Source organism: Myodes glareolus, chromosome 2, assembly GCF_982192425.1.
Source record: "Myodes glareolus chromosome 2, mMyoGla1.1, whole genome shotgun sequence".
Classification (NCBI taxonomy): Eukaryota; Metazoa; Chordata; class Mammalia; order Rodentia; family Cricetidae; genus Myodes; species Myodes glareolus.
Genome location: NC_142027.1, coordinates 133,940,546 through 133,967,647, shown reverse-complemented (window position 1 = coordinate 133,967,647; position 27,102 = coordinate 133,940,546). Strand labels below are relative to the sequence as shown.

The 27,102-nt window shown below is 53.9% G+C and overlaps 3 protein-coding genes across 5 annotated transcripts; 1 reads left to right on the top strand and 2 right to left on the bottom strand.

The window, feature by feature from the left end:
- Nucleotides 1–969: 969 nt before the first annotated feature.
- Rita1 (RBPJ interacting and tubulin associated 1) lies at nucleotides 970–4,908 on the bottom strand. The gene is made up of 3 exons (XM_048422420.3): nucleotides 4,592–4,908; nucleotides 3,697–4,035; nucleotides 970–1,884 (listed from the first exon to the last, which is right to left on the bottom strand). The coding sequence occupies exons 2-3, from the start codon at nucleotides 3,963–3,965 to the stop codon at nucleotides 1,377–1,379; spliced, it is 777 nt and encodes a 258-aa protein (XP_048278377.3). The 5' UTR covers nucleotides 3,966–4,035; nucleotides 4,592–4,908; the 3' UTR covers nucleotides 970–1,376.
- A 462-nt stretch (nucleotides 4,909–5,370) lies between these two features.
- Ddx54 (DEAD-box helicase 54) lies at nucleotides 5,371–20,133 on the top strand. 2 transcript variants are annotated; one of them, XM_085681075.2, is made up of 20 exons: nucleotides 5,371–5,577; nucleotides 8,632–8,761; nucleotides 9,764–9,834; nucleotides 10,458–10,646; nucleotides 10,733–10,782; nucleotides 11,670–11,711; nucleotides 11,826–11,921; nucleotides 12,301–12,422; nucleotides 12,516–12,577; nucleotides 12,668–12,799; nucleotides 13,650–13,860; nucleotides 15,308–15,442; nucleotides 15,793–16,017; nucleotides 16,101–16,174; nucleotides 16,723–16,920; nucleotides 17,909–18,051; nucleotides 18,130–18,243; nucleotides 18,629–18,733; nucleotides 18,909–19,024; nucleotides 19,566–20,133. In XM_085681075.2, the coding sequence occupies exons 1-20, from the start codon at nucleotides 5,407–5,409 to the stop codon at nucleotides 19,790–19,792; spliced, it is 2,613 nt and encodes an 870-aa protein (XP_085537201.2). In that variant the 5' UTR covers nucleotides 5,371–5,406; the 3' UTR covers nucleotides 19,793–20,133. The 2 variants fall into 2 exon arrangements, with proteins under 2 accessions (XP_085537201.2, XP_048278363.3); XM_048422406.3 differs by having other exon boundaries at nucleotides 15,787–16,017.
- Nucleotides 20,070–26,980, bottom strand: Cfap73 (cilia and flagella associated protein 73). Of its 2 annotated transcripts, none has more exons than XM_085681088.2 (7): nucleotides 26,821–26,980; nucleotides 25,132–25,237; nucleotides 24,181–24,285; nucleotides 23,726–23,926; nucleotides 22,426–22,647; nucleotides 22,072–22,230; nucleotides 20,070–20,871 (listed from the first exon to the last, which is right to left on the bottom strand). In XM_085681088.2, exons 1-7 carry the CDS (start codon nucleotides 26,874–26,876, stop codon nucleotides 20,794–20,796), a joined length of 927 nt encoding a protein of 308 aa, XP_085537214.2. In that variant the 5' UTR covers nucleotides 26,877–26,980; the 3' UTR covers nucleotides 20,070–20,793. The 2 variants fall into 2 exon arrangements, with proteins under 2 accessions (XP_085537214.2, XP_085537210.2); XM_085681084.2 differs by having other exon boundaries at nucleotides 26,801–26,979.
- Nucleotides 26,981–27,102: the final 122 nt, after the last annotated feature.

The window sequence follows — 27,102 nt, the reverse complement described above, 5'->3', positions numbered from 1 at the left end:
AGAGGGTGTTGGATCCCCTGGAACTGGAGTGATAGGCGGTTAGGAGCCACCTGATGTGGGTCCTCCCTCTGGAAGAGCAGTAAACACTCTTAACTGCTGGGTCATCTCTCCAGTGCCCCCTCCTCCACCTTTTGTGGTTCCCATCAGGCTGCCCCTATTGTCACCCCCAAGTGCTCTGACACCACAGCCTGGTAGCGGTTACCTGGTGGCATCACCCTGGGCTCCAGCCGAGCTTTAGTGTAGACGGGAGGAGAATATGTACTTCTATTTTTAGCCTGTGCCTATCAACATGAAAGGAACGGACAGAAAAAAAAGGAGGTAGACTAACCATTCTCTTGTGAAAGTTCTAGAATCTTAACATCCTCTGAGGCTACAGTGCAGTCTGTACCCAGGCATGTCTGTCAGACCTCTGCACATGATTACAAATGTCCCTGGGTCTGGCTACACCTAGACAATGGTGAGGTGCACCCTGGGCTCCCTGAAATGCTCAGAGAAGGAGGGGGACCAGGAGAGGCTCAAGACTCCCATTGTCATCACGCAGGGAAGCTCTGAGGCCCAGGGCCCCACTGCAGCACACCCAGCAGCCAGGCTCCCTGTCCCTGGCTGCCTTTTCCAGCTTGCTCATCACTAAGTCCTGTTCTGTTTTGTTGAGGGAGGAGGCTGCTGGGGACTGATCCCAGGGCTCCATTCATGTATGTGAGGCAAACATCCTACTACCAAGCTACATCCCCGTCCCCCCTAGCAAGACAATTGTTAGCAAAGGACTCTCACTGTGTCCTGAGCTGGCAGGAACCACCCACCCACCCACCCATGTATGGTGTCACAGAACAGACAGGACAGATGTCCTCAGACCTCAGCAGCCACTGTCATATATGCCACATGCTCAAATCACCCTTGGTTGTTTAACTCTACTGTTTAAATTGACTGAGGCCTTTACTTAAGGGGGGAAAAAGCAACACACCACTAAGCTTTGATGAGCTAAATACATTTAGTACATGGAATGAATAAATACATGAATATTAAAATGTCTCCCCCATGTTCCACCCTCAGGGTTCACATGCAGCCCAGGAAACTCTCTCGAGGCACCCAGACCCCTGTAGAAACTGAATCCTGAGCAGGGAGCTGGGTGGGGTTTGGCACCAATGCAGAAAGAGGCTGCGCCATGGCCAGAGAGATATCTCAAAGGACCCCAAATACCCCGCACAGGCGGCTAGGGAGTCCTGAGCTTGTGAGGACAAAGGGAAGCATAGCCCATCCTCACCATGGAGCCTCAGGAGGCTTTTCTAGTGCTTGGAGGCACTGGAGACACTGGTCCCCATAGTACTGCACCTGAGCTGAATCCTTGCTGTGAGCCAGAGGGTTACCTGATGAGAGCCTCATTTCCAAGGAGGCTTTGGCTTGGGGGGGCCGGCCCCTTGTTGAGGGGCAGCTGGCTCTGAAACTCTGCCTGACCGTGACCTGGGAGTGACCAAGGGACTCCGAACAGTCATCCCTGATGTGGAAGGTCGGGGACTCCGAGGTCCATTGGCCTGGGGGACACTGGAAGCAGGATGGCTCATGCTGGGGACACTTAGGTGGGCGAGTGAATGGGAACGTCTCCGTCCCAGAGAGGAAGGTGCATCTAACCCCTCCTGGGACATCTTCTGGGAGCCTGTTGCCACGCTGGGCTCTGTCTTGGAGGGTCCATCTGGGTGAATGGCTCGAAGTGGGGTCTCCCTGGGGCGAGGTGAGTGGCCGCCCCTAGGGGTGGCTGGTGGTGTCCAGAAAAGGGTCCAGAGCTTGGCAGTATCCCCTATGGCTGTCTGAGACCCCTCCTTGTTGGTGCCCTGTGGCCGGGAGCCAAACAGGGACTCATCACAGTAGGAGGGGGTGTGGCCAATCAACCTAGAAAAGAGAAGAACACAGTGACCTGGGATGGCACACTAGAGGTCTCTATAACCCCACTCCCCACCAGCTATGGAAACAGCCAGAGCCTGCCCGGCACCCTAAGGGCCCTGACATTCTATAGGCATCCCGAGCCTGCCTGGCATTGTCGGGGGTTCGACATGCTTTAATAGGCTCATAGGTATCCATAGCCTGCCTGGCACTCTCGGAGCCCAGCATTTTTCAATAGGCTCTTAGGTATCCGGAGTCTGCATGGCACCCTTGGACCCTGACACTCTTCAATAGGCTCATAGGCATCAATAGGCATTAGCCCAAAACAGCTGGGGCTTGTCTCCCTCTTCTTCTAAACACAGACATGTTGGAGAAGGGAGCAGTCCTAAAAGGGCCCCTCATATGAGCCTACCATCAAGAGTCCTAACTACAGCCGCTCCAGAAGCCCTTATGAATACCCGTACATGTTCAAATCTTGTGCATCAAACGACAGACACCCTCCTGCATCTACCCTGCTCCAGATTAATGGAGTAATTAAGTCCATTAAGTGCCACGCAAACAGTCGTCATGCTGTTGTTTAGGAAAAACAAAACTCTACAGGAGCTTGGGTCAGCAAGACGGTTCTGCGGGTATGGATGCTTGTGGCCGAGTTCAATCCTCAGGATCCACGTGGTAAAAGGAAAGAACGGACTCCTACAAGTTGTCCTTTGACCTCCACCAGTACACAAGCCTCACACACAAAAATCACCAAATACAAATGTACCTTTCAAAAAACTCTACGTGAGCTCAGCAGAGATACAATTGTTTTTTTGGCCTGAAGTTCCGCCCCCTCCAAGAATTTCCTTTAAAAGTATTTTAGGGGGGCTGGAGAGATGGCTCAGTGGTTAAAAGCATTGTCTGCTCTTCCAAAGGTCCAGAGTTCAATTCCCAGCAATTACATGGTGGCTCACAACCATCTGTAATGACATCTGGTGCCCTCTTCTGGCCTGCAGGCATACAAGCAGACAGAATACTGTATACATAATAAATAAGTATTTTTTAAAAAAGGATTTTAAACTTATTATTACTATATGCGCATGATGTGGATATGTGGGCATGGTCAGACCGTGGCACCCGTATGGAGGTCAGAGGACGACACTGTGGAGTCATTCTGTCCTTCCACCTTCATGAAGGTTCCAGCAATCACAGGTCACCAGGCTTCTGAGACAGGAGCCTTCACCCACTGAGCCATTCACCAGACAACACTACCAATGATCAAGACATCGATGGCAGCATTCAGCCGCTGTGCCCCAATATTCCCCACTCCCATTTAATGGGAGCATCGTTCTATTTTCTGAGTAAACTGGCTCAGAGAAATCAAGGTGCTGCCCACAGCCACACAGCAGGTAAACAGCCAGGCTGTACCAGGGAGCCCAATGGCTCTGATGGTCGGCTTCAGTTGTCAACTTGGCAGAGAGCGGCAGAGACGGATGCCTAAGTCAGGTTGCCCCGTGGGTGTTCCTACGACGCATCTTCCTCTTAGTACTAGTGTCTTACGTGCACGGAAGTCTATGCACCACATGTGTGTGCCTGGAGTGTCAGAAGAGGGGGTGAGGTGCTCTGGGACCGAAGGAAAGGAAGACAGTGTGCAGTGGAGCAGGCATGCATGTGGCCTGCTGGCCCCAGCCCTCACTGCTGTGACTTCTTATAGCAACAACTGTGCAACCACGGACCACAACAAACCCCTTCTGGCCTAAGTTGCTTCTGCAGAGAGTATTTTGTCACAACAAAAGAGACCAAGAAAGCCATCATTAGTACAGGAGCATACCCCCACCCTGTTACCTGTATTTGTTTCTCTTCCTTGGTGTGAGGTTTGGGGTGCTGCCCCTGGAGGGGGTAGACTCACAGTCTCTCTTGACCAGAGAGACCTTCGGTGGTCCTGGGCCCACTCCTCTCCATCTGTCACAGTTCTGCACCCAGGGTGGGTCAAAGGCTGGTGGAGTGGGCCGGGTTCCTGTAGGGCTGCCAAACAGGGTCTCATCCACATAGGACGCCCTGGCCTTGACCCTGTAGCTGCCGGGACTGCGGTGTTGAAGGTGGAGTGCCTGCATTCCTCTGTGGGCCAGTTCCACTACGATCCTCGCTGCTGTCAGTGGCCAAGGGTGACAGAGGGTGGGCTCCCTGTGCAAACGGTGAGAGCAAACAGCAGGGCCAGTTAACAACAGAGGCAACCTGGAGTCTCAAACCCAAGGGCAAAAGGGCCTTTTCCTGCTGAGGGAAAGGGACTGGTCTTTCTCAAAGGGAGACCACCATTCGGGGGGGCATCTTGCAAATGAATCACTTTATAGCCCCTCCCCCATCCAGGGTTTCTTGTAGCTCAAACTGGCCTGGAACTCACAATGTTCTATAGCAAAGAATGACCTTTAACTCTGATTGCTCCCTCTACTTCCCAGGTAGAACTGCACGATTGCCTGGCCTCTGAGTTTGAATCCCGTGGTCTGTGCAAGCTGCAGTCTAAGCAGACACTCCTGTCTTTCTAGTTGACAAGACAGGGGAAAATGCCGTCAGCAAATATTTAATGAATAAACAGATACACACTTTTAGCCTACAGTGTATACTCAACAAATATTTACAGCACGACGACGGGTGTAAATGGGGATGGCACCAACCAGAAAAAGAAACTATGGTGGGAGGGGGGAAAAAGGGGCTCCCAAGCCGCTGTCGCTCCCACGCCTACCCTGTGCAAAGCACGTTGCAAATGTAGTGTGTTCTAGTCCTGTTCAGTCTCTTCAGATTAAATCCATTTTCCCGACCACAACTCAGGCTCCAAACAGAGGAGTACCGCGCACCAGTCACCCAACGAAGCTGAAAGCGCAAGCATCACCGGAACTCTGTGCTGTGCTCGGCAATTTTCCTACCGGGGCCTCTGGTCAGCAAGCTCTGACTCCGGCACAAACTCCCGTACAGCACAGCACAGCACAGCACAGCAAGCGCAGTGGCGCCACAGCGACACGCGCCCACGCGCATCCCGCGCTGGGCAACAGGCGAGATGGCCCGCCCCTGCGCAGCTGGTACGTCGCTCGGCCCCGCCCCCGCGCAGATGGTACGTTCCGCAGGCCACACCCCCATCTTGTTGGTATCCTCCTTAGGCCCGCCTCTCGGGGGAGTTGAACCCTGCATAGTTGGTACATTCCTCAAATCCTTCCACCCGCTCAGCTGTTGTGTCCCTCGGACTCGGCTCCCAATACAGTTGGTACATCCCTTAGAGCTTGATATTTGCACAGTAATTACGTCCTTTGAGCCTCTATTCCCGTTCAGTTGGTACATTCCTCAGATCTTCCCCCAACTAGTTGGTCTGTCCCTCAGGCCCCGCCCCATCGGAGTAGCCACGTTGACGTTCGGTTCCTCACGCAATTGGTTGATCCCTCAGGCCCCGCCCTAGGGGTGGAGCCTAATCGCAACGCTACCCGCGCGTCCCCCCAGACTCCGCCCCCGCGCAGTGTGTGCGTCCTGTAGGTCCCACCCACTTCCGGGTCCGAGTGCCCGGCTCGCATGGCTGCCGGTAGACGCGTGGGTCCCGGTCCGCGGTCACGTGCCGCCATGGCTCCGTGGAAGAAGAAGGGACTGAGGAGGCGCCGGACTGGGGCTTCACAGGTACGCGACAGCGACTCGGAGGACGGCGAGTTTGAGATCCAAGCTGAGGATGACGCTCGGGCGCGGAAGGTAAGAGCGCAGATTCTCTGGTCGGGTCTTCGGCCTGTGCCCTTCCGCCTGTCCGTCTCACTGATTGTGAGCCCTCATTGGGTGCCGTCCAGAGGGGGCGGGGCCCAATTACTCTTCGGCCAATGGAAAATGCAAGTGCGAAGGTCCGCCTAATTTAGGGGTGGTCTTAGGAGATAAGATAAACGAGAGGCCCGCGGACCAGACCTAAACTAAACTAACTAAACTAAACTAAAACTAAACTAAACTAACACTTACGGACATCTGTCGTGGTTCAGCCTTGCAGGCCCATTCAGCACTATCAGAAGGAACAGCAGGATGGTCTGGTTACAAATGTGTGCACGTGGAGAGAGGCGTGAGCGCCAAGGAGACAGAAAAGTCTATGGTTCGTGATGCCCGTAGTTTGTGCACAGCGGGTATATTCCTCCATTTCTCCTCCCCAGCTCAGTCAGTGCGCTACACTTAGTAGGTGGTCACTAGATGTACAGAAACTGCTAAAGGCGTTGAGAACGCAGTTAGTCGTTGCCAGAGAAGGCTGCCCACGTGGCTAGGATCAAGGGCTTTGCTGAGGCCAAGTCCTGCACTGGCTGTGGTACATAAAAAAAGAAGTTACTGCTCAACTTTTTACAAATCAAAACCCAGTCTGCAGGTTCCGGACGTAGCTCAGTTGGTAGAACGCTTGCTTAGCATGTCCAAAGTGCTGTATTTGAGCCCCATCACGACATAAAAGCAGGTATTGGGGCACACACCTGTCATCCTAGCACCATGGGTAGGAATGGTGGAGGCAAGAGGATCAGGAGTTCAAGGCCACCCTTGGCTACGTATAGTGAGCTGGTAAGAGCTCTAATCCTGAAATTTTGCTTTACAAAAAACGTAGAAGGTCCTCCATCCTGGGACACAAACATACTTACTTATTAAAGCTCTGTCACACCCTTGATGTAAATAGGGCTGGGAGAGCAGCCAAGTCCTTACTATACCATTGAGCTTGTTCAAACTAACCCCCCCTCAAAAACAAACAAACAAACAAACAAACTCAATGTGTTTGTGCAGTGAAATGAAGCCAGAATACTGCATGGGAAGCAGAGTCCGTCAACTTGGAAATCAGTGGGGAAAGTCTCTTCATTCCTCCCTCCCCACCTTTTGTTTTAGCAGGGTTGGAGACCAAACCTGAAGCCCTGTTTGTGCTAGTGCTAACCTTGTATGTACTCTGTCAGAAAGCTGTGTCCCCGGGTCTCTTTCATGGAGTTTTGGCATCGTCTTCAAACAAAGCAGGGAGAGCCCCAAGCGGAATGCCTGAACTAGTAAGAAAAATTCCAACAAGCAAAGTTTAGCAATTATCAGGAAAATTTTTTGCCTTATGTTAAGTTTTTATATTTATTTATTTATTTATTTATTTGCTGTGTTTTGTTTTGAGACAGGGTTTCACTATGTAGTTCAGGCTGGCCTTGAACTCCTGCCTCTACCTCCCAAGTGCTGGGATTAAAGGCGTGCACCACCACCATCCACCGTACTGAAGTGTTAGACAGGGTCTTGTGCAGCCCTGAGTAACCTTGGATTCACTGTGGAACCAGGCTTTATGTAGTGACAAAGGGATGGTTCATTGGTTAACATTGGCTGATCTTTCAGCAGATTGGGATTCAATTCCCTCATTTCCAAAGGACCTGACACCCTCTTCTGGTCTCCTTGGGTACTGCATGCACATGGTGCACATAATCTACACTTGATCTTAGCCAAAAGGCTGAGAAGCAATTGGTGCACATAGTCTATGCAGGCAAAACATCAATACATTTAAAAAGCTGGACATGTGGCACACATGTAATCCCAACAGGTGAGTCAGAAGGTGGAGACAGGAGAGCCACTGAGAAGCACACAGGCCAGCTACCCAGGAATGCACGACCAGCAGAAATGAGAGACCCTGCTTCATCAAGGTGGGGAGGGAGCAGACTCCTGAAAGTTGGCCGTGGCCTTCACACCCATGGCATGTATCATGCACACATACACTAATGATAAAATGTATAATTAGAACATAGGTAGCATTTGTCCCGTGAGAACTCTGTTGAAGGAAATGGTTTATGTCTGTGTTGTTCAGTGTAGTAGCCACCAAGTGTAGCATCATAAATACCTGTGTTTGTCTTCTGCCACCAAATCTCTGGTATTTAGTCATGGAATATGGGTTCGTCTCATATTTATAGCTATGTGACAGTAGGCTTAGAATTCTCCTGAAATGATAAAATTGAACAGATGAAATAATGAAATAAGATTCAAGATGAAAATGAGAAGGAGTAGAAATAAGTCAAGCCTGATTGATGATACAGGCCTGTAATTCCGGCTATTTAGGAAACTGAGTCAGTAGGATCACGAGTTCAAGGCCAGCCTGGGCTACATGCAAGGCTAGCCTGTGTAACTTAGTGAGACCTTGTCTCAAAAATAAAGAGTAAGAAGAGGGCTGGGGTGTTGTTCGTTGGTCAAGGGTTCCATTCTCGGCACCACCAGAATAACAAAAACATTTGGGGGAGACGAGGAAGGGGTCTTAACCAGTGACATAAAAAGTTTTATAAGGAATAGAAAAAGAGATAAATTGTTATTTAAAAAAATTAATCAGAAACTGGAAGTGAGATCCAAGCATAGTGCTGTATGCCTTTGATGCTAGCACTCAGGAGACAGAGACAGGTGGGGCTTTCTGAGTTTCAGGACAGCCAGGTGCCGTGGCTACTCCTCAGGCACACTCAAGCTACTACAGCCACACACACATATAAACGCACACACACACGCACCCTCTGCCTTCAGCATCTCTCCTGGCCAAGCCTGTACTTTGCACTGGGTCTTGCCACACTCACGCCCTTGACCTAAGGTTTTAGAAGGGTGCCCCCAGGTTCAGGGAGGTGGTTGTACTGCTGGTAGGGGATGGAGCTTGCAAGCGCTGTAGATTTTCTGTAGACCCGATCTGCCCAGCCTAGTCCAAGGAGAGCTTGTTGGAGAACTGGCGAGCGTCTGGGCCTTGCACCCTTGTGGTCAATCAGAGCTGGAGTAATGCCAATTCTCATTCCTCCCTCGCAGCTGGGCCCTGGCAGAGCCTTGCCCTCCTTTCCTACCTCAGAGTGCTTATCAGATGTGGAGCCTGACACCCGGGATTTGGTACGAGCCCAGAACAAGAAAAAGAAGAAGTCTGGCGGCTTCCAGTCCATGGGTGGGTAAAGAGGCTGGGTACCTGGGGCCCTGGGGAGTAGCCTGGGGGTGGGGTCATTGTGCCCTCTGTTATTAGGTACTGACATCTACCTGTGTGGTAGGTGTCAAATAGGCTGAGGTTAGAAATAGTCTTCCACAGTAGGCCTGGAAAGGGGGCCACCCATACAGGCATAGGAGGATGGGCACGAGATGTCAGGACACCTGTGGGGATTACAGCTTAAGTGCTTTGTCCTTGATGGAGCAGTAGCTGCCAGGGCAGGGACTGAGTGACTTTTAATAGCAATTAGAAAGGGGCTGAGCATAGTGGCCTATGCCATGACTGCATAGCAAGAGACCTTTTCTCACAACAGAGCAAAAATATCTGCAGCCTCTGGGGCAGATAGAAGGTTGTCATCTATAATATGCAAAGAGTTCTTACAAATCAGTAAGTAAAGAACAAGTCAGAAAGAATGGATTGCAGAGACTGAATAGTTGGCTCATAAAAGCCTTCTAGATGGCTGTTTGGATTTAAAGTGAAGTGCTGGCTCTTGTTGATAATCAGGGGGATGAAGCAGTGACATACACGTAGGCGTGATGAAGATGAAGGGTTGACCAAAAAGCACTTGAAGTTGTTTGCTGGTCTCTAGGCAGCCCTCTGCTGGCTCCCAGATCCTTAGTCCACGTCTGTTAAGTCCCCAGGGGCCACTCTCCTACCTGTCCTGACTCCATTTCCCAACATTCCTACCACACCTATCAGAGTGGCACATGCCTGTGATTCCAGCACTCAGAGGCAGACACCATAAATTCAAGTCAGTGTAGGGTACATATCTTGGACAGAAAAATAAAAAAGAGAGAATTCCAGCAGAGGTTAAGTGAGGCATCCCTGCCACAGTTTGGTGTCTTTCACTCCTTTAACCTTCAATTTTTTGCTTTCTTTTTTTTTTTTTTTTCCTGTGTATTGGTGAACACGATCTGGTGGCTGCTGTGGCCCCCAGGTCCCTGACCACTCCTTTGTCTCTCCCAGGCTTGAGCTACCCTGTGTTCAAGGGGATCATGAAAAAGGGCTACAAGGTGCCAACGCCCATCCAGAGAAAGGTAAGGAGCCGGAGGGCAATGGGTTGGGGCAGCAGTGAGCAGTGGCCATGTGACAGTTGTTCCTGGCCCCAGCTGTTGTTGCTGGCCCTGTTCACTGTGTCTGAAGCTCCACATAGCCTAGTCATTTCACTGAGGAGAAGGTTGGACCCAGTGTGGCTCTTTGCCTCTCTCTTGTCATGCTGAGCCTGCCAGGCAGCTCACAAGTGCCCGGGAATCCCCCAGCTTTCACAGTCTTGAGAGACAAGGTGGCGACCCAATTTGGGAGGCAGAGTTTCCTGACACAGGAGCTGGGGGTGTTCATTCCTGGACATGCGCTGATAGGTTTTTCTGAAAATAGGTCTAGAGGCCTGGGGCTCACCCATGGCCGGTCATGCTGGGGCTGGAGCTGACACTAGAGACCTGGGGCTCACCTATAGCCGGCCATGCTGGGGCCGGAGCTGACACTAGAGGCCTGGGGCTCACCCATGGCCGGCCATGCTGGGGCCGGAGCTGACACTAGAGGCCTGGGGCTCACCCATGGCCGGCCATGCTGGGGCAGGAGCTGACACTAGAGGCCTGGGGCTCACCCATGGCCAGCTATGCTGGGACCAGTGCTGACACTGCCTCCAACATGTTTCTGACAGACCATTCCTGTGATCTTGGACGGCAAGGACGTGGTGGCCATGGCTCGGACAGGCAGCGGGAAAACAGCCTGTTTCCTCCTCCCCATGTTTGAGCGGCTGAAGGCGCGCAGTGCACAGACAGGAGCCCGGGCCCTCATTCTCTCTCCCACCCGAGAGTTGGCCCTGCAGACTATGAAGTTCACCAAAGAGGTGCGGGTAACAGGGCCTGGTGGAAAACTGTGAGAAGGCTGAAGTGGCAGACCCTCACCTTTGACCCCTTCTCTCTCTCTCCACAGCTGGGCAAGTTCACCGGCCTCAAGACAGCCTTGATCCTGGGTGGGGACAAGTAAGGATCCCTCACCCCATATCCCAGCTTCCCCGTGCAGGCACACCACTGTGCCTTGAGGGTTCCCTGTGGACCTGAGTTGCTAGTCACTAACAGCAGCTTTTCCACATGTTCAGACAAACTGGCCAGGGGACATGTGGTGGAAGCTGGTCCAAGGACAGAGGGCCCTGTCAGCTCATGGTGTCGGGCCAGGGAGTTTAGTGAGCTTAGTGTCATTCTCTGGGTGCCATGCTCAGGCTGTGGTTGATCTGTCCTCCTCCCGCTTCTACCAAGGGATGTAGTCTGTGATTGTCAGAAAGCCTAACCTCGGGCTGGAAAGATGGCTCAGCATTTGGGAGAACTGGCTCTTCTCCTAGAGGACCTGAGTTCAATTCCCAACACCCACATGGCAGCTCACAACTGTAACTCCCAAGATCTGACACCTTCATATAGACATACATTCACACCAATGCACATAAAATAAAAATAAATAAATTATTAAAAGAAAGAAAGCAAGCCTACCCTCCCTAAGCTACATGGAGCTAGGATCCCCACTCCTACAGCTGCTCCAGGGGCTCTCCAGGGGAAGACAGGAACCGGCACTTAGCCATCAGGGATTCAGGGGTCTAGGTGGAGCCGGTAGTTTCAGACTATGTCACTAGGTGGTGCTGTGGGTTGGCAAAGTGTGCGGAGCCTCTGAGGAAGCCAGCATCTGAGGCTCTCCCCTGTGTTTCAGCCTGTCGTCTCTGCTGGGACAGTGCCTTGGCCTCTTGTCTCCCAGGAGCCATTTCTCACTTCCATGCCTGGGTTGTGTGGCCCATGGCGAGGTGTGGGGATGCTCTACTGTGATAGGGAGGGACAGACTCAAAAGCTCTGTTCTCTCAGGCTGACCCTGCTTTCTACCCTAGGATGGAAGACCAGTTTGCAGCTCTGCATGAGAACCCTGACATGTGAGTTTGTTGTTGGGAGGGGATGCTCTGGGTTCCTTCCCAGAGTGGCATGAGAGACTGGGGGCTATGCTGAGCCCTGAGCCTGGGGTAACCTGACTGATGTACCCCTTCTAGAATCATTGCCACCCCTGGGCGGTTGATGCATGTGGCTGTGGAGATGAACTTGAAGCTACAGAGCGTGGAGTATGTGGTTTTTGATGAAGCGGACAGGTGAGACCACAGATAAACCGCTGAGCAACTGTCAAGGTTGTCCCCAAGGCCCGGGAAGCAGAGAGACGGGAAGCTACAGCACAATGGCCCTGTCCGGGGAGACTTAGATGTGTGTTCGAGTAGTCTATCCTGGGGCACTGTGCTAGTGATTTTAAGTTTACATCTTAGTATTGAAAATAATGTTATAGTCAATGCTGGGCTGTACGCAGTGGCGAATACTTGCCTAGCATGAGTAAGGCTGAGTTCATTCCCAGCACGGGAAGCACAAAGCACAAACACACAAAAGATTAGCAGTTACACGTGACAGGGATTGTAGAGCCAGGATATCCAGGATTCCCAGCTCTTTAGGGTGGAAGCCCTCTCCTCACTCTCCCTGCAGGCTCTTTGAAATGGGGTTTGCTGAACAGCTCCAGGAGATCATAAGCCGCCTTCCTGGGGGCCACCAGACAGTGCTGTTCTCCGCCACATTGCCCAAACTGCTGGTGGAATTTGCTCGGGCAGGTGAGCCAGTGGGGTGTGGATGTGGTGCTGGACTCGGGGTGGCCTGAGATCAACTCCTCAGTGACCTCTGAAATCTCCTCCACACCCCAACAGGTCTCACAGAGCCCGTGCTCATCCGTCTGGATGTGGACACCAAGCTTAATGAGCAGCTCAAGGTGAGGCAGTGTTGGATCTCTTCCCCAGGCTAGCGGCCCGGTGGGCCCGCCCGCCCTTAGCCAGGAGCCCACTGGTCGCTCTCCCTACAGACCTCCTTCCTCCTTGTGCGCGAGGACACCAAGGCTGCCGTGCTGCTCTACCTGCTGCGCAGTGCCGTTCGACCCCAGGACCAGACGGTGGTGTTTGTAGCCACAAAGCACCACGCAGAGTACCTCACGGAGGTGAGCAGGGGCTCTGTGGGATGGAGAGACCCCAGGAGGTCGCAGACCAGTTTCATCCTGAACCTGGGTGGGGCTTTTGTCAGGGCCATTTCACACCCACTTCTCAGACAGTGGTAAACTGTCAGGGCCAGCTGTGTGAGCACGTCCGCTGTTGGCACGTCCCCGCTGGTCTTAGTCTGCCTTTCTGTCCTGACCATCTCCAGCATCTCCCAATGGACCTGGATATTTTGGGGTGGATTTCCAGTGTGTGATGTGCCTGCTAGATGGGATGCTCAAACGTTAGTGGTGTGGTCTTGACCTTTTCTGTGAATTCACACCTGTGTGATCCTTGGCTAGATGCAAGTGTGGAGAGTTCCAGCAGCATGGAAGGCTGGGGAAGGGGCTGACTAGCCACTGTCTCACACCCCAGCAACCACACCTGGGCACTGCTGAAGACACGGGTGGCTGGGTCTTGCTTACCCAACATATAAACGGCGCCTTCCTTGTCTGAGTGTCTGAGACCAGAATAGTAACATTGAGAAGCAGTTGGCTCTCTCACAGGCTTTCGTTCAGGCTCAGTCCTCGGTGGTGCATTCCTCCTCCTCATTCCGAGACGCACAGAAGACTGAATAATTTGCCTGTGCTCACACAGCACCCTTAGGGCAGCCCTCTTTATGTGTATTATATCCTGTGATGTTCCAGCAGCCTTGCAGAGCTGGGAGGCGGTAGAGGTTCCATTTATACTGAGTCAGGCCAGCCAGCAGCAGGGTTGGGGTTCAAACCCACTGTGCATGGTGCCCCAGCTTCAGTCCAGCCTCCAGCCCTCACTCCTGCAAGGCTCCTCTCACATCCCCACCTTTGCTCTGAGCAGTTGCTGACGGCCCAGGGTGTGAGCTGTGCCCACATCTACAGTGCTTTGGACCAGACGGCCCGCAAGATCAACTTGGCGAAATTCATACACAACAAATGTTCGACCCTAATTGTGACTGACCTGGCCGCCCGGGGCCTGGACATCCCACTGCTGGACAATGTCGTCAACTATAGCTTCCCCGCCAAGGGCAAACTCTTCCTGCATCGCGTTGGTGAGGAGGAACCTGGCTGCACTGTTGGGTGAAGGGAAGACACTGTGCCATGCTGGCAGCTGAGAATTTGGGGAAACTAAGGCCTTGAGCAGTGCTTACTGAGTGAATCCTGACAACTGGTTCCCAGCTCTCAGAGTTTCCTTCCTTTTGGTGTTGGGAACAGAACCTAGGGTGTGGCTCTGCCACAGACCACTCTGAGTTGTGCACTATGTTTGTAAGCGCAGATAGAATAAGATATGCGTGGGAGAACAGAAGCTGGGCACAGGGTTTCTTGGGTGTGCTCTGTGTGTGACTGAGTGTGGTTGAACTCATAGGCACAGCTGTCGGGCAGAGAGGGCAGTGGTGTGAGAATGTCTGCCGGGGATCTGTTCTGTCGCTTCACTGTCAATCACAGGAGACCCCACTGTGTTTCCTACTGTGAGTCCCAGATGTCCTTGCTGGTGACTGCCTGCTGTCTCCAAGTCACCCTTGCTTTCCAGACAGCTGCCTCCCCATCTTGGGGGTTTCTAGAGCCCCCAGGGGGATTCCTCAGGTGCCACATGACAGACCACTCCCACTAAACCTGCAAATGAGGGGAAGTGATGTTTGCCTAAGACATGGAAAAAAATGGTGGTGATTGTCTGTTATAGCACTGGATGAGGATCCAGGAGGGTCAGGGGTTCAAGGCCAACCTGGGCTACATAGACCCTGTCACAGACAACAAACCAAGCTGAAATGCGACATCTACAATTTACTCAGCACAACTTTGGGGTTGTGATGGGTGACTTCTCAACATGCTGCTTTTCAAGTCACTGTAGCATTACAAATGTTTTCATTTACTGTGACATCATTCTTCAGTAAAGGGCGGAGCAGTGAGCCTATTTATTTATTTGTTTGTTTGATTTTCGAGGCAGGGTTTCTCTGTGTGTCAGTCCTGGCTCTCCTGGAACTTTATAGACCAGGCTGGCCTTGAACTCACAGAGATTTGCCCGTCTCTGCCTCCCAAGTGCTGGGATTAAAGGTGTGTGCCACCACTACCCAGTGCACTATGCCATCTTTATGTAACTGTTTAACCTACAGCATCATGAGAACAGTTCCCATTGGGAATATGTAAATGAGCTGGCATTGATTATGCCAGAAAAACTTTATTGTACAAACAAGTGGTGGGCCATGTGCTCACCCTTTCCTCAGCTCTGTAATTCTCATCTGGTAGTCATGAGCTTGTTGATCAGTCCTCTGTCCTATCACCTTTAGGAAGTTCTTGGGAAAATCGTCTTAAAATGGGAATGCCAGGGACTTGAAATACTGATCAGGAGTGGCACTTGCCCCTGCGTTCACTCACTTGGGCTCTGTACCAACCTGTGCCCATCCCTGGCCACCCACCCTGTAGGTGGGGACGCAGTTCAGGAAAGGTCCTGGCCTATAGAGTTGGGATCCCTCTGCTAAAACTCAGCCCCCTCCTTTCCAGGCCGTGTGGCCCGAGCGGGTCGAAGTGGCACAGCCTATTCCTTGGTGGCTCCAGATGAGGTTCCCTACCTGCTTGACCTGCACCTGTTCCTGGGCCGCTCCATCACCCTTGCCCAGCCTCACCAGGAGTCCTCAGGTGAGGGGTGGCTGGACAGGGCTCGGGTCTCTGTGGAATTCCTAAGCACACAGGGGTGCAGTGGTCTGGCTTTGGGAGGTGGCTGCTGGATCTGACTATAGGAGATTCTGCCCACCTCGTTCTTGGAGATAGCCACAAGCGTCTGTGTGGGTGGCCTTGGACCCTGGGACTGTTCTTGGACTGTCGTTGCCAGAATTAGGGTCTGTCTGTGTTCCTGTGCATCCCAGGGTCTGACTGAACATGGCACGCTAAATGTCCCTATTGCTGTAACCGTTGTCCTGGGGTTCAGAGGCCATGGGGGGATAGGCACAGGCTGACTCCTCAGTGTGCCCTGTGACTGGCAGGTGCAGTTGGTGGAGATGGTGTGCTGGGCCGGGTGCCACAGAGTGTGGTGGATGATGAGGACAGCGGCCTACAGACTGCCCTGGAGGCGTCCCTGGAACTTCGGAGCCTGCATCGTGTGGCCGACAACGCCCAGCAGCAGTATGTGCGCTCACGTCCAGCGCCCTCACCCGAGTCCATCAAGAGAGCCAAGGAGCTGGACCTGACAGGGCTGGGCTTGCACCCACTCTTCAGTGAGATTCTGCAGGGTGGAGCAGGTGAGGGTGGATTGGCCCCTCCCAGCCCACCCTGTCCTCACACACTTCCTCTCTGTCAGGTTCCCGGTTTGAGGAGGGAGAACTGCAGCGCCTGCAGCTGGTGGACAGCATCAGGAACTATCACACCCGCACGGTGAGTCTTCCTTCTGCGCTTCCTGACGTGTCCCACTGGCTCTGGTGGCCACTCGTAGACCCCACACACACACCTGTTCCGGAGCGTTCCTTTGACCACCACTCAAGACAGATTAACTCCTCTTTAGGGAGTGGTGTGTTTTCTATCTTTCCGAGGCCTGAAGAACCATCCATCCCCAATCTTGACCTTCCCTACCTGTTCACTCCTAGGTGTCCATGGGTGGGCGTATGCTGTGTGGTTCATGTGCAGAGGCAAGGAGAGCCCAGCCAGGTGGCGAGTAACACAAACAGCCACAGAGTGGCACAGAGGAATCAAGGATTTCAAAGCCAAGTGCACTTAGTGTGAGGTCTGGGTTCTAGCTTTTCCTAGCTGTGTGGCCTTGGACAAGACACCCACTCTCTCTGGGCCTCCCTCTAACTGTGCAGCACTAATATCAAGGGTCCCACCTCCCACAGTAAAGACTTGAGGAGTGCCCATACAGGTCTCAGCTGGCATAGGGTGGGGCTGGGGTGGGGGCATAAGCAGTGAATATGGCATCCCTTTTGCAGACCATCTTTGAGATCAATGCCTCAAGCCGAGACCCAAGCAGCCAGATGATGCGTGCCAAGCGGCAGAGGGACCGAAAAGCTATCGCCAGCTTCCAGCAGGGGCGGCAAGAGAGGCAGGAGCGCCCAGCTGACCCAGCCCCCCAGAAGGAGCTGCCTCAGAAGGAAGAGGAGGAGGAGGACATGGCTGAGACTGTGGAGGTGTGCGCTGCAGGGGCAGCTGGAGCTGAGGGAGAGCAGCCAGGTTCCAGTAGTCCTTGGGGCAGGCAGTTGTGCAGCCCCGTGTCCTCATCTCTCTTGTCAATGGAAGTGGGGCACAGTCTCAACTTACAGTCTGTAGGAGATGGGTGTGGAGACTAAGGATGTAGGACAGCCACAAGTTCAAAGCTAGCCTAGGCTACAGAGTGATACTGTCTTAGGCTAGCCTAGGCTACAGAGCTTGGATAACCAAAGGAAGGGGCTGCAGAACTGGCTCAACAGTTAAGAGCTATGCTGTGTGGAGTATGTCAGCGCACGCCTTTAATCCCAGTGCTGGGGAGGCAGAGGCAGACGGATCTCTGTGGGTTCAGGACCAGCCTGTAAATAGCAAATCCATATACTGAGAACCTGTGTCAAAAAAAACAAGAAAAGAGCCCTACTGCTCCTGCAGGGGATTGGAGTTCAGTTGTCAGTACCCACATTAGTGGTTCACAACTGCCTGTAACTCCAGTTCCAGGGAATCTAGCGCGCGCGCGCGCACACACACACACACACACACACACACACACACACACACAACTAAAACTGAAAATAAAATCTGAAAAAAGAAGAAAGAGTCCCTTTCCCAGCTGTTACAGTTTGGGCTGTGGCTAAGCAGGACAGCCTGAGGGCCTGAAGGGAGCAAAGCCCCAGCAGTGGTGCTGGAGGGTGGTGGAATGGCTCCTCATAGACACCCACTCTATCTCCGCTGTCTCGCGGACAGCCACAAACCCCTGTGTGCATCCTCTTGAACAGAAGCAGCCAGACCCGAGTACTGGAGCACGGTGCCATTGCTGGCTCTGTTCTGCCCCTCCTGCCTGCACTGCTCTCCAAATCGGGCTCTTGTGTGTGCAGATGACGACATAGGGTCTACCAGGAGAGTTTTCCTGGTCCCTGGTTCTAGTGGGGTTCCCTGAGGCCACAAGGATGACACTGGGCTTCTGTCTGCCAGGATGTCTTCACAGAAGTTGTGGGCCAGAAGCGACCAAAGCCAGGACCCAACCAAGGAGCCAAGAGGCGGAGGGAGGAGGCTCGTCAGCGAGACCAGGAGTTTTATGTCCCCTACCGGCCCAAGGATTTCGACAGTGAGCGGGGGTGAGTATGAGCTTGTGGCCCAGCGTGAGGTGCATAAGGAGCATCTGGTCCCATTAAATCTCCCTCTTGAATCTGCAGGCTGAGTGTCGGTGAGGCTAGAGGGGCCTTTGAGCAGCAGGTGGCTGGTGCGGTCCTTGACCTGATGGGGGACGAGGCACAGAACATGACCCGAGGTCATCAGCAGCTCAGGTGGTAAGTGAGCAGCCTTGCCAGGCCGTCCCTGGGTGCGGCCTTCTGTGTTTCCGTTTGCTCAGAGCGGAGTGGTGGCTCCTTGCCTGCCCATCTCCTTGGTCCACTGTGTTTGGTAGCTGGTATTTCCTTGCTATGCCCACGAGGACTCTGATGCTGCTTCCCAAACAGAGGTGGGAAGCAGTGTGGGATCAGACCCCAAGTCCTCAAGCCTCACTCTCTTTTTGAGACCTGGGCTGTCCAGGAAAGGTGGAGAGGTGGTCGAGGAACTTTGAGTGTCCTGTGCAGGCAAATGTGACTCCTTTAATCCTCTGCTGGTTACATACCTGTGAGGGGCAGGTGAAGGAACAGGCTCCCCTGCAGTAGACTCCATCTCCCTCCCCCTCAGGGACCGGAAGAAGAAGCGGTTTGTGGGGCAGTCAGGCCAGGAGGACAAGAAGAAGATCAAGACCGAGAGTGGCCAGTATATCAGCAGCTCCTACAAGCGTGACCTGTATCCTAAGGGACAGACAGAGATGCGGAGGGGCAGGGTGGGGCAGCTTATAGCTGCCACACCTATAGAAGGGGCTTGTGTAGGGGTGGGGCTGGGCGGCTTCCCTAGCAACCTTCTATAAGGGGCCTGCACCCAGCTTGGATGCTGCGGGTTACTTCCTTAACAAGGCTCTCAGCTACCAGAAGTGGAAGCAGAAGCAGAAAATTGATGACCGGGACTCTGAGGAAGAAGGGCCATCCAGCCAGCGAGGCCCTGGGCACCGCAGAGGTGGAAAGCGAGGGCACAGTCAAGGTGGGCAGGGCAGGTGGTATGGTCCGAATAGGGGGAGAGCCAGGTGCTCTGAGGTGCAGGGGTGAACATGGTCAAGGCTAGGACCTACAGACTCTGCTCATTAGCAAAGCCCCACCCAGCAGACCAAGGTCACTGGCCTCTCCCACTCAGCAGGTGGTACCTGGGGTAGCTAGTGGCAGAGTGGAGGACGGGTGGTTCCCTGTTGGGGGGGGGCATGCGCCCACCTAAAGAGGTGGAAGCTGGTGTCTGACCGCTTCCCACCTGGAGTGCCAGTCTCCACGGGTTGGGATGAGATCTCTGTGGTGGCCATGTTTAGCTGTTGGCAGCCACTGTTCAGGAGGTCCCTCTGTAAAGCTGGCATCAGCGGCAGTTTTGGCTTAAGGTGATACTTAGGGAGTTGTTACTGTCTCTGAAAATGTGGACTGGGCAGGGTGCCAGGTCACCTGGGGTTTGGCCTCTAAATTCTGGCCAGGGTGGGATTGGAGCCTGGCTCAAACTCTGTGGGTCAAAGGCTGAGCTCCCTAAATCTCCACGCTGACAGGTGGGTCCCTGCCCCGAGGTGCCCCCAAAGGCCGCATGCGCTCAGAACTCAAGACCAAGGAACAGATCCTGAAACAGCGGCGTCAAGCCCAGAAGCAGCGCTTCCTGCAGCGCGGGGGCCTGAAGCAGCTTTCAGCGCGTAACCGCCGCCGAGCCCAAGAGCTGCGCCAGGGTGCCTTTGGCCGGGGTGCCCCCTCCAGGAAGGGCAAGATGAGGAAGAGGATGTAAGGAACCAGACTCAGCCCCTGGCTTCCTGGTAGCCCTAGCGTGGACATGAGCGGAGCTGCCGTGTGCTGTTGGCAGAGTCCCTGCAGGAACCAGTGTCTGTGAGGAGCAGTGCTGTATGGTCACAGAAGGCACAGGCTGCTTTTGACAGGATGTTGGGTGGGGTCCTGAAGGATGCATAGGAGTCTACTAGCAAAGCTCAGCAGACGAAGCCCGGAACCTGCAGCTCAGCTGCCACTGCTTCTATGAATTCAGAGTTCAGAAGTCATGGCCATACAGATGTGGGCCCTGGCTGTCTCCAGCTGGACATTGGGTTTTAATGTAGTAAACCTTTGTGGAACACCGCTAGTAGCCAGGACTGTGGTTTACTTGGGGTGTTGGAAGGGAGGGTTGCAGGTCCCAGCTGTCGTAGTAGCTAAGATGAGGTGAGAAGAATGAGTCTCTGGGTGCGGTTGCTTGAGATAGCTCAGGGCTGCTGTAGGGTGGAGGCAGGCTTTGGGGGCGGCACTGCCCTTCTGCATGTGAAGGTGAGAACTGGCCCGTGCCATCCTTCTGTCCTTCCTCCCACGGGTGGCTTTCCCCACCTCTTGCTTGAGGGTCTGGGAAGATGAAGCATCCCGCAGCACCTGGACCTCACAGGCTAGGCACACACTGGGGGGACTACCATTTTGACCCCAAAGAGCTGATGCTACCAACAGCTACTTATTGCTTGGACCCACTTTGCTTAGTAAGTGCCTATCTTGGAGTACATCAGCGTGGCTAAGCTTGTCTGTGCTCCCAGCCCGCTGCCTGTGTGGTGGGTGAAGGGCCCAGCACAGCTGTCAGCCCCACTGACAGTAGTCTACTTAGTTGGGTATCCTGTGGAAGTCTCCTAACGGCACGGGCTGGCACAGCTCCATCTTGCCCAGGAGGAAGGGTATTCAGAGAGCCCTTGTGTTGAGCCTGTACACCAAGAAATGTGGAACTTGGTCCCTCAGGTCCCCTTCGCTGCTCGTCTGGCCGGACTAGGAGACAGCGACTGTGGGCTCAGCCTGGGCAAGGCTGGCCAGTGTGGCTGAGAGGTCCATGATAAACAGCTTCACCTGGGGGCAGGGATGACATGGCCAGATCACTTCCTGTCCCCACCCCACACAGGGAGGCTGAGGGCAGTGGTGGGCCTGGAAACACCACAGGAGAGGCATTGATGGTGTCCAGTACAGCCTCCCAAATGTTTGTTTTGTTTCCTGTCAAGTACAGCTCAAACTTGGTCTCTAACTCGTGGCAGTCCTGCCTCAGTCTCCTGGGAATACAGGTGTATGCCACTGAATTGATTATTTTGTTTGTGAGGCGGAATTTCTCTGTGTAGCGCTGGCTGTCCTGGAGCTCACTCTGTAGACCAGGCTGACCTCAAACTCCCAGAGCTCCATCTACCTCTGCCTCCAGAGTGCTGGGATTAAAGGTGTGTGCCACCATGCCCAGCCATTGAATGATTTGTAACCACTTTGCCTGTTTCCAGCTGGCTCCCTGCCAACCCAGCGTCCCACCGAAGTCAGGTGGTGCTTTCCTTGGATCAGGCTTGTTTGTTGGTTTGTAGCCATCTCCATGGCGACCTTTATGTTGTGCTAATTGTCATTTCTATGAACTTAACGGACACCCATAGGCCCCCTGCTGTGAACTGAGGGCAGCTCCCAGCAGCCTGCTGGACCCTCTTCATGTCCATCACCTGGATAGATATTAAGGAGACAGCACCAAAGAAGGAAAGAGCAGAATAGTCATCCCTGGGCATAGCAGTGACAGTGGGGCCGGGTGACAACAGTCCAGCAGTGCTCTGGGCAGCCTGATTCCTGGCCTGGAGTGTGGGCAGGAGAGGCCCAGCGTCCTTCCCCAAGCCTTCCTCAGAGCAGAGGCATGCTCAAAAGGGACTAACTCAGCCAGACCAGATGCACAGCACACCTGTGATCCCAGCACTCAGAAGATGGAGGCTGGAGGGTGAGGAGTTCAAGGTTATCTGCCACCTAGTCTGGGGTAAGCCTGGGCTTAAGTATGAGACCCTGCCAAAGACGGCCTGGTTCACATGACGCTGGGACCCTCCTGGACTTGATGTGTGCATCACAAGAGCCAGGGCAACTCATGGGCTAGCCATGCAAAGGGCACACAGATCCGCTGGCAGTCGTGGTGACAGTCCAGGCAGCTGGGTGTGGGGCCAGGAAGTCACTAGAAGGAGCCCACACCCATAAAGTACCCTTAACTCTGAGGTGTCCCAATAATGGGTGTTTGGTAAGGAGCGACACTGAGAGCCTCACCTCCTCTAGCTGCCCTTCAGTGTCCTCCACGTCCAGGGCTAGAGGCTGACTCTGGCGCAGGCGCACAAGCTGGTACAGGTTGAGCACAGCCATTCGAGTGCGTCCCAGGAGCAGTGTCTTGGCCGCTGCAGTGTTCTGGATTTGAGTCCACTTGGATTCCTACAGAACGCACATGCAGAGATCGCTTTTGAATCAGGACCTGGTCCTGGGGTCCTGGAGGCTGCACCACCCGACGGGTGCACCCATGTGTTCTGTGGGACGGGAACAAGCACTATCTGGTACCCTTGGCAATGCGGTGCCCCAACCCTGTGGTTAGCGCAGCGGGTGTGTCCACTCCAGCCCCTGGACGCTCACCCATTGCAGTGTGCGCTCACGCGCTGCCTCCAACTGCTCTCGCAGCTGTGCGCGCTGCTGGCCCAGGCGCAGCAGCTCATCCTGCTTCGTTTCCCGAAGACGATACAGCTGAGCATGGGTCTCGTCCAGCTCCACCTGTCGCTTGCGCTCTGCCAGCTTCAATGCTGCCTGCGTGTCTACCAGGCCATCAAAGCGCGCCACCAGTTCCGGAATCTCCTGAAACTGGAGAGGGGACTCGCAAGGCCTGCAATCCCCCTGTCCTCCCCACCTGACTAGCCAACACCCCTCAGAAGCATCCTCAGTCCAGATGTGTCATGGGACACCTCAGGCCCTGAAGCAAGGATAGCCGGACTTGAGTGAGCCCTGTTCATGACCTCGCCTCCATGATCTAGGTTTAGCTAAGCTGGCTAGGCGCCACAACTTGTCCTTGACACCACTAGTTCATTTAAGGAGCTTTACCAAGGCTGTTACCGGGAATTTACCTGGAATGCTAGCACTTGAGAGACTGAGGCTGGGCCAGCTCAACTACATGCTGAGTACCTGGTTAGCTTGGGCTACAGAATGGGACTCTGTCTCAAACAAACAAATAAGACAAAACAATACAAAAACAAACAAACCCAAAATAGAGCTGGGCATCGTGGCAGCACAAAGCTGAGGTGAGAGGTTTTGGAGCGGTGGTGGCGCAGGCCTTTAATCCCCAACACTGAAGAGGCAGAGACAGGCGGATCTCTGAGTTCAAGGCCAGTCAGGTCTACAGCGTGAGTTTCAGGACAGGCAGGGCTACACAGAGAGACCCTGTCGAGGGTGAGGGGAGTTGAAGGGTGGCCTTAGCTGTGTTGGGAACTCAAGACTAGCCTGGGCTATATTCTCACTCCTCAACAAATCAACCAAACACACACACACACACACACACACACAATTTCTCCCCCAAACCTAACCTTCCACAAATAATAAAATTTATATTATCTGTCCTCTGTCTTTCTGGTCTGTCTGTCTGTCTGTCTGTCTGTCTGTCTCTCTCTCTCTCTCTCTCTCTCTCTCTCTCTCACACACACACACACACACACACACACACACACACACTTGACTGCGTAAGGGCGAAAGAACTTTCTGCAACTTTTTTTTTTTGACCTGTAGTATGAGGTTGTTGTCAATAACAGGACCCACTTGACCGGATTTAGAGGATGGCTGGAAAACAAAGCGCATCCCTGGTATACCGTGAGGTGGTGTTTCTTGTACACAGTCAACACTGACTAGAGCACCAGAACAAAGCGGTCCCCATGCCCCCAGCGCCGCTCACCTCGGGCAGCTGCTCCAGCACGCGCTCCAGCAGGTGCGCGCAGGGCTCCAGGCGCCGCAGCCTGCGCTGCAGCCCGGCGCGCTCCCGCCGCAGCTCCTCCAACTGTGCGCGCAGCCGCAGCGCCTCCGCCTCCCGGTGTCGTACTCCGTGCCCCTCCTCAGCTGCTCTTCTCTGCGCTCGACCACGCCGGGCCTCGGCGTCCTGAGAGGAGGATGGAAATCGGGGAACCTCAGGACTCGCGGCCTCCACCAGCCGCGACATTCTCTCTCTTAGTGTAGACTCGTGGAGGTTGTGTTTAAATTCATCCACGAGCTGTGATTCTGGGTCCTTGCTCCTCCTCCACCCTCTGGCAATCTGATTTCCCCCACTCCAGGAGGCTTTTCTAGGTGGGGGCCACTCTAGAGTGGCAAGCAGGAGCCCCTGCGATCTGCCTCCGGCCCTCAGCATTGACTGACCTGCAGGAATTTGTCAAAGCGAATGAAGGACTCTTTCAGCGCCTGCTCTTTCTGTTCCAGCTGTGCCCAGCACTGGCTCAGGGTGGCCATCCTGCTGTGGAACTCCTTGGAGTGGGGTGCAGTTAGAGGTTGTCAGGTCGCCTGATGTTCCCAGCTCCCTGGCTCACATCCCCACATCCCCCTGTGTGCTTTAAATGCTAACTCCCAACTCTTCACACTTCGTCTCTTCCAGACACTCCATGTTTCAGCCACCTGACCCTCTGAGCTTTTTTTTTTTTTAATCTTATGTTTTAAATTGTGTATATTTAGGGGAGAGGTGCGTACATGTGAGTGCAGTGCCTGCAGAGGCCAGAAGAGGGCGCTGGATCCCTGGAGTTGCAGGCTGTTGTGTGCCCCCGATGTGGGTGCAGGAACCTGAATTCGGATCCTCTCTAAGAGCAGGCAGAGTAACAACTGCTCATCCATCTCTCCACTTCCATGACCTTCTGAGCTTTGTCCTTAAATTCTGTTTTTTGTTTTGAATGTCCCTCTTTCCTGCTCTTTCTACTTTCTTCCTTTGCTGCATTATCTGGTTTGCCCACCCGCAGTCCCCAAGCCCTCCCTCCCTTCCTCCCTCCATCCAGGAAGCCCTGCTTGTCCACTGGGGAGTACTCACTGGGGAGTAGAGGTTCCCCCCAGAATCTGACAGCCCTTGCCCAGTGCCTTCCTGCACGGCAACCCCTACCTGGACGCCTGTTTTCCTCTCCAGACTGTGAAACTCCGGAGGGCAAGGGCCAGTGCAGAGCACACACGCAGTAGGTGCCCCATGCTCACACATGCATTTGTACCAAGTGTTCTCACTAGATCTTCCTCTGATAGACAGGAACATCAGGTGCCCAGACTGTGTAACCCCCACTGGGCACCACCAGTGTGTGCCTGGGGACACCCCAAATTTCAGCAACTGAGGCTCACCTCCTTCTGGACCCGCAGACCCTGGTCCGCAGCTGCTAGCTCTTGCTTCTTCTCCAGGAGGCGCAGCAGAGGTGGAAAGTGGACCTCATTCTGCTCGACCGGCTTCCTGGAGCGACCCAAAGAGAAGGAGGTTACAAGAAGAAGATCTGGGGCCCCAGACTTCTGGGGGATGCCTGGAATGGCCCCACTCACCACCTACTGAGTTAGTTTAGTTTTTTTTTTTTTTTGTAGGCGGGGTTAGCCTTGAACTAACTTTGTAGCTGAGGACGGCCTTGAACTCTTGATCCTCAAGCCTCTGCGTCTTGAATGTTAGGATGAGACTGGCATGCCTACTGGCTTTCGGGTTTTTAAATTGTTCACAGGTTTACTGACCACTTGTTCTATACCAGGCAGTGTACCTAGTCAGAGTAATTGCAGCCGTCAAGAAGACAGACAGAAACTCGTGATGCTGGAAACTATACTCCCCCGGGACCACAGACAGCTAACACAGATAATAACAGCAAACACTGCTCCACCACACGGGGGGCCCTGACGTGTAAAGCTCGGTAGGCCAGAGGCAGTTTTCAATATGGAGTCAGGAAGTCTCTCTGAGCAAAAGACATCGGGACAGGGCCACAGGGAGTGAGTTGCACTGACAGCTGCAGGGCACAGAGTCCAGGCCAAGGGAACAGCCAAGAAAGACCCAGGATCCCAGCGAAACACCTGGGTTTGCTGAAGGAACCATAAAGTCGAGAGAGACTGGAGAGAGGAGATGGCAGGTGGAAACTAAAATCAGAGCTGTCCAAAGTCAGACAGCGGTGGGCCAGGGGAAAGGAGACCTTGGCAACACCCTTGGTGAGATGGGAGACGTGCGCAAGTTTTGAGTGGAGTAGAAAATCCTGTGGCTTCTGAGGAGCTGGGGACCGTGTGTGCTCAGTGGTGGGGCTTAGGGACCCCAGAAAGAATGTCATTCTGATCAGGGCGGACAGGGTTGACAGGTGAGGATGGATCCATTCTGGGTACAGCCTGGCAGCAGAGCTGATGGAGCGGGGAGGGGTGAGAGAGAGGAATAAAGATGAACTCTGACCTCTGTAGCTGTAAAGGTGTCACTTTGAAGGAGGACTATAGGCTGAGCAGATGGGGTGTAGAGACTGGTCCCTGCTCTGACCGCCCAGAGTGGGGGCATTCCTCCTCTGTGGGGCGTGGTCCAAGAGAGGCTGAGTGTGGGCGCCTGGCTCTCCTGGATGGATGGGAAGGAGTCAGACATCTCACTCAACAATGCTTGCCCAGCTCTGCCCACATCAGAAGTGTCTACTCCTCCAAGTTTTACAGATACTGGCTTTTGGGGCCAGGGTGTCCCACTGTCCCCAAACAAAGTGTTACAGGGCTGGTATCTTTAAAATGCCGCTTCTCCACTCCACAGCACCTCACAGGAAAACTCCTTTCCACCCTGGTTTAAAGATTTCATCTCTTTAAGATACTGGCCAAGGCTGGGGCAGGAGCAGGCTAGCCATTCCAGTAGCCCAGTGACCAGCTGGGGTCTAACAAGACCTTGGGGGAGATGTGTAGGGTCTGCTAGAGATTCTCTTAGGGCCTTTGCAGCCCACCGCAAGGCTGCCCAAAGGCTGCAGGGACTCCAGGAGAAGGGATGACCACTCTGTCTACTCACCGCCCTTCTCACCTCACCCACCCGCTCCTGGCAGCACTCACGCAGGCGCTTTCTCCTGGAGGACCAGTCGGAAGTACTCCTCCCATGCCACTGCCATTCACCTTCAGGGATCTCCAGCCGCCTTACAAGGTTGAGGGGCTTAGACAGAGAGCGCTGCCCCTGCCTGGAAATCCCAGAAGCCCAAGGCTGAGCGAGCCCTGGTTGCCTGGGCAGCCAATAGCGCAACATTCTGTTGCCAGGTTGCAGCCTAGGGCCCACCCCAGATAGGGACAGACAGCAACCAGGAAGGGAGGGGATGGCTGTCCCCTATCTAAATTTGGATG